The 10835-nt window shown below is 31.2% G+C and overlaps 3 protein-coding genes across 3 annotated transcripts in view; 1 reads left to right on the top strand and 2 right to left on the bottom strand.

The window, feature by feature from the left end:
- The window catches only part of LOAG_17483 (hypothetical protein), a gene marked incomplete at both ends in the record, with an annotated part of 4658 nt that extends 2587 nt beyond the window's left edge, over positions 1-2071 (bottom strand). Inside the window, 5 exons of the mRNA XM_020450144.1 lie at positions 366-468; positions 706-1142; positions 1282-1478; positions 1721-1922; positions 2012-2071. Of these exons, the coding sequence (XP_020306226.1) occupies positions 366-468; positions 706-1142; positions 1282-1478; positions 1721-1922; positions 2012-2071 (999 nt within the window). The remainder of the gene's footprint in view (positions 1-365; positions 469-705; positions 1143-1281; positions 1479-1720; positions 1923-2011) is intronic.
- A 385-nt stretch (positions 2072-2456) lies between these two features.
- LOAG_09246 (hypothetical protein) lies at positions 2457-5367 on the bottom strand (the record flags this gene model as incomplete). The annotated part of the gene is made up of 7 exons (XM_003144774.1): positions 2457-2510; positions 2643-2765; positions 3508-3654; positions 3971-4016; positions 4131-4152; positions 5037-5124; positions 5305-5367. 7 exons carry the CDS (start codon positions 5365-5367, stop codon positions 2457-2459), a joined length of 543 nt encoding a protein of 180 aa, XP_003144822.1.
- A 1078-nt stretch (positions 5368-6445) lies between these two features.
- Positions 6446-8859, top strand: LOAG_09245 (hypothetical protein; the record flags this gene model as incomplete). The annotated part of the gene is made up of 3 exons (XM_003144773.1): positions 6446-6558; positions 6591-6687; positions 8644-8859. 3 exons carry the CDS (start codon positions 6446-6448, stop codon positions 8857-8859), a joined length of 426 nt encoding a protein of 141 aa, XP_003144821.1.
- Between the last annotated feature and the right edge of the window lie 1976 nt (positions 8860-10835).

Here is a 10835-nt window from a genome sequence, read left to right as displayed (position 1 = left end):
TTAACATCATTGATACCATCTAAAGTAAACATCAGTTTAACTTATTAAATCTTCAAGAAATAATCTAACTGTTTTCAAATTAAACCATTTCGTTTGATTTAACAATTTAGACTATTAAGTAATTAAATTTCTTGGCAAATGCTTCTCAAAATATTTTCTGTGAAATTTATTTCGAATTGATACATTCAATTCTAATTTATTTTTAATTCTAAATTTATTTTTAATTCTATATTCAATTCTAATTTATTTATTTCGAATTGATACATTCAATTCTAATTTATTTTTAATTCTAAATTTATTTTTAATTCTATATTCAATTCTAATTTATTTATTTCGAATTGATACATTCAATTCTCTTTACATACCTTGAACGGTATCTGTAAATTTCTTCTAAACTTCAATAACCGATAATCTTCAACCGTTATTAGCTGAGCGCAACTTTCCGGTTTCTTTGCTAATAGCAGCTGCCTAAAATATGCCATTAATTAATTTTTGATTTTTAATCAACCAAACACTTTGTGCATGCATTTACAATATAAGTTGCATATTTGAAAACTAAAAAAAAAAAAGAAATCAGTTAAATACAGTCATAACAGATCAGATCAGAGTGATGAAGGATATTAACAATGGTAGGTTTTTGATCGGGAAAAGACCGAGAGTTCTTCTTACGAGAGTTCTTCAAAAAGATTTATTGAAATGACTAACTTGAATTTTGTTAATAGCTCTTCTGTTTGCAGTGTATTATTGGATTCAATAAACGGTGATCGATAGTTTTGTAAATCGATAGCAGTATTTGTGGATATAGTAGTGTATGCCTTTGGTTGATCATAATCAGGATTATCCACAATACAACCACTATCTCGAATTGGTAATGATACTTTTCGTTTTGGAAGTACTGGTAATGAATCACTCCGTGGCATACGCCAATGCAATTTGTTGACATTAAAACAAGACGCAGTTGTTGGTGACGATAATGTGCTACTTGAAGCTATCAGTTCGTTACGCATTGAATTTAACGAAGTTAATGATAATTTGTGATTGTGCAGATGAGATAACTTCGACGTTGACGGACTTACAACATCATCTTTTCCCATCGTTGAAACTGTTGTCTCCTCCATAGTATCATAGTCTATTTTGGAGTACTGAAATTTGAAAAGAATATTTGGGAGTGGGAAGATGAAGAACTAAAACTTAGGAAGTCTTTAAATGTTCAGTTTATTTTTTGCATCTAAAGATTGTTTCTCTTAGAAAATAATATTATTCTAAGATAGCAGAATTTACCTCATCATCTTCTTCTTCTTGAACAGGTGAATGAATTGGTTTTGGCAAGGGTCGACTGAGTAAATCTGATAATGGGAGATGTGATTTTCCGTTAGATGATATCAATGAAGTAGGTGACGATGGTTGAAGTGCTTTTAACTGCAACTGTTTTCTTGTTTCATTTAAAAGAACCTCTTGGGTTAATGATCGTTCTTGACCTGAAATGTTTTCATTAAACGTTCTAATTGTTCATCTCGATTCTAAAACTTCACCAAAACAAGAACTACACATAATTTCTGATTGATCGTATCAGAGTGATAATTGGGAATTATCAGCGAAAGCATTCATAGTGTTACGGGTTAGATGCAAAAATCACGAACTATGCACAAAGTTAGCTTAAAGTTTACACTCGAAAATTTACCGTATTACCGTACAATGACTAATATATTAATAAACTTACCAAATTTAATCATTTTTGGTCGGATGATTTTCATATAATTCTGATCAAGTTCAGCTTTTAACTCAAAATTGTGGGTCGCAAAAAGTGTCGTGTTAGGTACGGGATTCTTTATAATGCAACCACTATTCCGAGTGATTGGTTTGTTATGTGACTGATAAAATGTCACCAAATCTGGCACATTTTCGAATTGTTCTTCTTCGAACTGCAAGACAATTATTTTAGAAAAATGATCATAACTATGAAGAGATTAGTCATAGTTTCAGAACCCTGCTCTATTCCTATTTGTCGAACCTCTTCCGGAATTGAAATCGATATACTTCCGGTGTACTGACCACTGATGCAGAATATCATCGATTTATGTAACAAACTTCTAAAAAAAATGAAGACATACTTCATTTTCAGCACTCATTAGTCATTTCTATGAAAAATTAATTCAAACTTGAAAAGGGATGTATTGTTTACATTAGATATTTTTAGAAAATTATCAGTTGCTAACTTTTTATTTCTCATTTATTTGAAGAAAATTATGTTTAATCTAAGGGGCACTAACTGGTCAGTTTTCTAATGATAAAGGTTTTCATCGTTTCCTTAAGCATTCAAAGGTTAACAGACCTGAGAAGGTTTGAAAAAAGGTTAGATGTTTGTTTAATAATTATTTGTCATAAATTAAGTAAATATATATATATATATTATCAATAAGCAAAATCTTTTATTCATTGCAGCTAATATTCGAAGTTCAGGAAGTACCCCACCTCCGTAATCCCTTCCGTAATCCTTTCATTCCACGATACTGTATTTTCATAGAGTATGGAAATGAATTTACTCTCTATGTAAATGCCATCTTCAGGAGGATTCTACTCCCACACAATAAAAGATCGGTATGTAAAAAATTAATTCAAAATTTTTAGAAATTAATACAAACCTGAAAAAAAAATCCACTTGAGCTGAAAGGTGACGGGTCTTTGTTAATTTGAAAATGTATGGCATGTCCATTCCAAAATACTGTCAACACATAATCGCCTTTGAACGAAATACTATCACGAACCTTTGATGAAACCAAATAAAATTAGGGAAACTATCCTTTAGAAATTCAACTTTCTGTGTTTATTTTAGCGGAATTTTTTAAAACTTAACTTTTAGGAACTTTAACTTTCTGTCAAAAATTTCTTGAATTTGAATTTAAAAAAATTATGCTATTATATCATTCGTAGCACTCAATCATTTCAACATTTTAATGATTCAAATTTAGCAAATTCAAGAAATTCTCATAAAGGTACTCTTCTTATTCATCGATTAGTTTGTTTAATAATTAAATTTCAAGGATGGATCGTTAACAGTGATGGAGAATGATTTACTTTTTTATAGGAAAAAGAGCAGTTTTAGGTGAAATGATTAAAATTTATTGATTTTTTCATGAATTTCAATTCATGTTAGTAAATTCATAATTTTAAATCGAAATTCAAATTAAAGTTCGAAATTGTCTTTTGAAATATGTAAATTGTTTTAGTGGATTTTTTTCTAACATTTTTGTTCAACCAAAGTGAAGAAGATTGAAAGTATCAGGGCACTGACATATTATTTATGCGTTCATTACAGTGTACTTGACCAAAGGTCATCCCGATGTCAATCTCTCTCTTATATAATGACCATTCCTCAAAGGTTATACCAATTCGTCCTTCTTAATATCTGTATCAGTGCATTCAGTGCATATCACTAAGTAATGGACATATAGAACGGCAGTATATTAAATATGATTTTAACAAGGACAAATCTCTTTTAAAACTTACCAAGAAATCTCCTTCAGATCGAACAAGACATTCGGATCGCAATCTGGTCAACATGCCGTGGTACCAGGTTTCTAATCGTAAAACAGCTTCGTGAGAGGGACGTGGTATATCGTACGTTGGCGTGACTGCCGCAACAAGTGACATTCGCTTGAAAATGGAGAAACTTTTTTTTTTTTTTTTGAATTAAGAGAATGCTGCACTTCCGGAGTTGAATTTGTAGGAATGACTGTATGAGAGTTACATAACTGTAAATTATCAAACTACATAAAAGTGCACACTTCATCACATCAAATTACATACTTCACTGATCTTAATTAATAATTAAATGACATTGACAAGTCCATTCAAACATAAAATATGCGGAAAAACGAATAATAAAAATTATCGATATGACCTGTAGGAAACGGCACAATCATTCTCATTAAATTAAAATTTCGGAATTAAAAGTGTTCAGTCTTTTTACATGTTTATGGCGTATTGGTAAAGTGTCCTCCTGTCTCAAAGATTTCCTGAAGTGAGTTACTGGTTAGTACGGTAGAAAAAACAATGTGATGCAAATAAACGGAAAGGGATGGATGACAAATAAACATAACTTTTAGTTTTCCTTTCCTCGAATAAGTTACCTTTTGTTACGTTTTCTGTTCACTAAAATGCAGTCAATGATAAGAAGAATTGGAAAAGGTTCCTGTTATCAGTTAAATGATGATGTTTAATTATCATTTCATAAATCGTCACTCGGTCAAATAGGTCGATCCTGTGAATCAGCTCAACCCTTTTAGGTTGACATTCATTGCGGATGTTATTATAATTAGAGCACCACTATATTCATCGCAAATTCAGAAATATGTGACGATTTCAATAAAGAAAATACACAAACCATTGAATATTAAGACCTAATCAAGATCGAAATTTTAATTCCTTACTGAATCCTTGAGTTGAATTTAAAATTACAATGATATTATTGTTAGAATAAATTAAACTGAGAACATATTTCGATGAAATTCATCTACTGATTCCAATTTCAGATTCTTCATTCCATAATAAGCATCCGGATCCGATCAAGTAGATCAGTCTTATGAAATTTTAGTCTGCTTCCTATATTATTTGATAATATGAACGGAACAATTTTGCAAAGATGTGGCAACCATGAAAACTTTAAATTATTAAGATGACCTGATAGTTTTTACTGAAAGATTTAATGACTGAAAATGATTAATTATATTATTAAAAATTAATTATATCATTCTCTAGTTAAAAGGTGTATACCATACTGAAAAGAATAAGCCAGAACTGCAACCGTAAACGGAATGATAATCAACGATTAATAGTTTGCCTTCTCCTATCTTTAAATTGAGGTAAGAATTTAGCTATGATTGTCACCATACAGTATGCCAGTATATCTCGGGACATTTAATAATTGCACTTTCTCTCTCTAGTCTGCGTACTGACCATAAGTCTGGTTCATCCAATGTTTCATTCGCAAAATGTAACCTTTCAACTTAACGCAATCTAAATAATAGCTTTTTAACCTATTAATACAAAATCATTAGCTTTCCGGAGGGGTGGAATCCGACACAATGCCTTCATTGCTCCTTTGTAATTCTGGAAGGCAGTAATCTGGAGTAGAAGCCAAAAGTTAATTCATTAAATGACGCATACGTTGACAACATCTATATCAATCTTGCAATCTTTCCCTTTTTATCAACTAATTTTGTGTGAAATTTTAAGACATTAAAAACATTCTTGTAGCTATTGCTTTGTCAACTGTGAATAAAAGCCTGAAAGTAGAATGTTTACTGGCCAAAAAAGGCAAGGGTAATATCGAACCAAATCCTGTCGCGTATTGTCACAGGCTCTCATACCTACAAGAACTCACCGTTCATGCTTATCGTTTGTATGCCTCTAATACATCCTATAACTTTTGTTACCAACTGTCAGTGAATTAATTTCAAATTGATCAGCAATAATAATGAAGGAAACTTTGCAATATATCAAAAGATGAAATGAACGATTGAATACATTTTTGTGCTGATGTTAAGTTAGAGCCAATGATAACGAAATGGAAGTTGAAGTGATAATATTTATCAATCAAAAATATAAATTTCTCTTTAATATATTTTCATAAATTCTCAAATTTTCATGAAATAAATGAAGACTTTGTTGTAACAGAAAATTCAATCCATTTTCAAAAAGTTCTCTAAATTGAAATTCACCTAAGAAAATAACTTTTAGTAATTAGAATGAGAAGGAATGAAAGGTAATGTTTTGCAATGGTAATGTCCACTTTTTACGATATCTCGAAGGGAGAACATTCGTTAGGATGTTAGTTGATATGAGAGAGAGAGAGAGAGAGAGAGAGAGATGCTTACTGATATGAAAGAGAGAGAGAGAACTGATAGGATCAAAGTGAAAAATGGAAAAAGTTTTTACTATTTCTAACATGTTTCTGTGTCGTAAATGGTACATTTCGATTGTTAAAATATCCTATTTTGGCTCTTTTTTATATTTTGTTTTCATAGGCCAGCTGAAGTGGGATGAAATGATAGCTATGCCTAAATGAGCCTAATTTCAATTTGCATGTTTCTTTGCAGATTACTTCTTGTCTATATAAGGAAACTTAAAGCCATTCTTAAGTCTAATGTTTGATGCAAATTTTTCATTGAGGTTGTATATTTTTTGTCTGCCACAACTCAAACATAGCAAAAATTGAAATAATATTTTCAATAAAAATTCAAAAGTTGCAATTAAACAAAGCGCTCAATTAAAGTAATTTGTTTGCATAATTACAATACTACACGCATTTTCGTGCATGCAACATTTAGTCTTTCATTATACAGTGCATTATAGTCTGCAACTACGTGTGACAAATGCGCAAAAGTTTTTTTTTGAAAGGCTTACTCATACTTGTATATCCTCATACTGTCACTGTCTTTCAGGAATGTCTTTGCAGGATGAGTCCATTGAACAAATATCAAAATATAGGTTTTATCGTATAGGAAAAATCAAAACACTTTCGTACAAAAGTCTTCTAAGAAGAAAGGCAAAGAAGGAGTAAAAAAGTTTGATACGTGACTTTACGAGAGGAAAGAGTTTCAACCAATACGTTCCTATATCACGTGGATTCTATACTTCTCGTTTTTAAAGCTTTGCGAATGTTTCACAAAAGAGAATACGCTAAGGGTAAAAGTTTGATGAAAGGTAAAGAGCGCTTCATATATGTTGGCTGTGTTGTTGCTAAGTTTAGCAATTTATTTGACCACTGATGAACGTACAATTTGCGCATTCCTATCTTTTATATGGAATGTATTGAACAAATATGTTTGGAAATGAATAAATTTCTTTTAAACATCTAAATTACAACTTTAAAATTATGAATTGAAATTTTGTTTGAATTCAATTTCCTCCCAGTTAGCTTATAATATAAGATCAATTTAAAGTTATTCTCGTTTATTATAATGAGAGCAAATCCACATCTTAAATCCTAAATCCTAAATTCTAAATCCCAAATCCCAAATCCTAAATCCCAAATCCTAAATCCTAAATCTATACCGCGGTATGATGTAAGATAAAAAGGTCATTGGCATCAGTACTATACATTAAGAAAGATAGAACGAAAATGTTATATTTCGCTCAAAAATGATAATAATATCAGAAGTTTTGAGCGGTACGATGGTCAAAGCAGTAGAGGTCATTAAGGAGAAAGATAAAAAGGATGGAGAAATATCAGAGAAGTATGAAATACGAAAGATGAAGACAGGAAAGGAAATATGATATCGTGGAGGAAAGTGTCGAAGAATATAAAATACGTTAAGAACTAGTACGTAGACCTAAATTGATAGCTGTGAAGAAAGAAGAGAAGAAAGTAAGATGATGATTGAAAGGAATGTTTTCTCTCTCTCTCTCTCTCTCTTTTCTTGATGAAATCATCTGTCATATGCTAACAGAGAGATGGTCAATATGAACAGGGAAGACTGTCCATACCGAGAACGATAATAACAACAGGAAACCAACCATTCAATCAACCTGATTGACATTTTAAGAGATGGTCAGCTCAGCTACGATAGCAAACATTCTTCCACTTACCCAATGGGCACTTTTTCATCTCACTATCCAAATAATTGCTTTTCTCTCTAAAGGTAAAAGGAATGAGAAGCAATTGGAATTTTAAGAGATGCAATGATTCAATGAATGAGACGAATATATCTGTCGTGTTGTATGTCCAACAACTTTGGATGGGATGACCTTCATCAAACTCATTGCTATGCCAGAATTCTTCCGTAATTCAGGATACACTTTTTCGGAATGGAACACATTTCTTACATTCAAATCTTTTTTTTTTATTTTTTACAAAATACGATTTATACAGTAATTAATTAAGAATAATTGCAATAATTATTATCCAATTATTGCTTCTTTCTTTGATGAACTTTTTCCACAATCTTGAATTCTGTTTAATGTATGCTTAGTTTAGATGGTATTCCACTACTACAAACATACTGAAATCAAAGATTATCACTACGATTCAAGATAATCTGATCATCAATTCAAATTCATCCACGCTACTACTGTAACCGTCTTTACTTAATTTGTAGTCAAGGTACATTTTCTCAGCAGATGGCTTAAGCCATTTCAATCATTTTTCTTTCCTTAATTAAGCTCACTTAAGATAGAGTAGTAATGGTTACTTCTCGGTGATCCATTTATCAAGCAGCTCTCAATTATGATATTCATAAATTCTCAATTCACAATGCTATGAAACAAGTATGATACGATCAAATCAATTCAACATCGTATCACTCTCTACATGAAGACCTTTATTTGGGCTAATACTGGTTTTCTACTTTGCAGGAAGATGAAAATGTTAATTCACTCATATCGTTGCTTCTTTATCCTTTCCGTTATGTTCTCTCCTTTCACTGTTATTTCTGGGAATAATTCTTAATAATTTCCTAGATTTCAATTACCTGTGCATGGTATATACTTTCTCTTCATACTTACCTTTGTATACATACCTTCTGTCCTTCATTAGTTAAACTTATGAGATAGCCGATAATAATAATGCAACAAAGAATCGAAGCTCATAATTCTAAATCATTTGATGTAATGGAATTTCAAAAATAAATCATAAATTTTCAGCAATATTTCGAAGATTGTGGCAACTATAAGGTAAAAAACAGGGCTATACCTGTTATGCAATTAGGTCACCAACCATATAGCTTGGTTGACAGACAAAAGTGGACAAGAACATCGGCTGTATATTTTTCAACTTCAGTGGAATTAATGATGAACGGAAAGGAAAAGCTGATAGTTTCATTGGGTAGCAGCAGTTTTTGTGGATCACAAAATCATTAGTTATTGCATATCTGCACTGTCAGTTTTTTCTTCTCTCTCTCTCTCTCTCTCTCTCTCTTTTGGGGAGAGAGTATCTATAATGTCTCTCTCTGTGATGAATTGGAAAGGCAAATGGATGAATAGCTTCTCGGTTAACTTGAAAAAAAGAGGGAAAGAGGGTCAGTACAAAAACTGGACAGGCGCAAGGAACGGAAGTGGACACATATACTGCAACCATTTTCGGCAACATTAAATTTTGCATGCAAAACTTAATTTTAGCAATTTTTTCGTTTGAAAAACTTTCACTTTAATATGTACCAAAGAAAGGAATTGGAAGTGAAATAAACTTTATCTTCAAAAAGCAATGATTCATCATGAGAAGTGTCATAGATGATGTCATGGATTATTGTGATAGATTCCCTTGTTTCATGTATCGGGTTCCCTTTCAACTTTCTTCATTCACCATGAAATGCTTCGCATATTTAATCAAATGAAGCTGATTCAAACTCTGATTATCATCGTTTACTTATGACCAATTTATGACACTCTTATGCTTGTATTATCTACTCTCGAAAAGTTTTCAATTCTTTACAGATGTAATGTTATCACATAAATGGAATAAACAAATATCATTTTGATTAAACAAAGTCTATCAAATCGTTATTAATGCATCAGCAAAACGATTGGTTGATTAAATGACCAATGCAATAAATAATGATTGTTTATAATTCCATAATTCAAATCCTATCAATTAATTGAAATTTAATCAAACTATTTCATACTACTGGTCAATTTCTGTCCAGTAGGCTTAAATAGCAATAAAACAATGAATTTTATCCGTTGAATTACTACTGTATTTAGCATATTGTATGATGTTCGATTCATGTTGTGAGAATGAAAACAAAAAAGATCAGTAGACTGAATTATATTTCTTTCCATCAGGAACTCTCGGACATATTATCAACAAGTGAGAACATGTTCCATGCATTAAATATGTATTTACATCCATAGAATGATCTTGACAGGAAAAGGATCCGGAAAATTAACAATAAATATTAGTTGGAGGAATCAAAGAAATGAATACACGGTACGAGTGATCGTGAATAATCTAGAGATTTCGAGAAGGTCCATCTTTGTCGTGGAAAGTTGTTCAGTTCTTTCAATCTGCCTTCCAACATTTTATTTCAGTCAATTATCAGACTTCCCCTGATATGCACTAATTTGTTGAGGAAGAAAAGAATGATTGCATGAAAGAATGTAAAACTAAATTGTTACAAATGGGAACTGAAATAGCATACAAATTAACTTTCCGTATAAGTGTGAGCTAAGATTGATATCACATACCGGAAAACGGAAGAATTCTCGATAACGATGAAAGATGACACATCTTTTTCAATATTTCATTTTACACATTTTCATAGAATGAATAATATCGCTATGACACAATGATGTTAGAAATAGTAGAACTGCATTGAAGGGATTTCAAATTGGAAAATTTGAATAAAAAGAGGCGCAAAAGTTTTCAAATCATATTCCTAAAGTCACATATTGTCAAAAGTTATCAAAAGATATAATATTTAAAAAAAAATTTTAGAGGAAAAAAAACTGGATCCTTAAATATTTATGGCCGTATTTTAATCATTAATATGAGATGTTTTCGAAGTGAAATGCGCCGTTTCCTTTTTTTTATTATCAAAACTCTTTGCTATCCTTCTTACTTTTGTTGATAGTTATATAGATATTTCACTTTAATTTCTGTCACACCACAACGAATACTCCACAACATTCCTATCAGTTACATATGTATATGATTAATGAATACTGATAATGAGAAGGCTGATAATGAGAAGGTCTCCTCAGTTTAACGTATTCCTTCTTTCAATAACTACTATCAGTTCGCTTAAATCATAGGTTAACAACGATTGCATAAACTTTTGTAATATCTTGTTATCAATACAAACTGTGTATGTGTGTGTGTGTGTGTGTGTGTGTGTCGT

This window comes from Loa loa (assembly GCF_000183805.2).
Source record: "Loa loa unplaced genomic scaffold supercont3.81, whole genome shotgun sequence".
NCBI classification, from domain to species: Eukaryota; Metazoa; Nematoda; class Chromadorea; order Rhabditida; family Onchocercidae; genus Loa; species Loa loa.
Note: the sequence above shows the minus strand (reverse complement) of the source record. Positions and strands in the feature narration are given on the sequence as shown.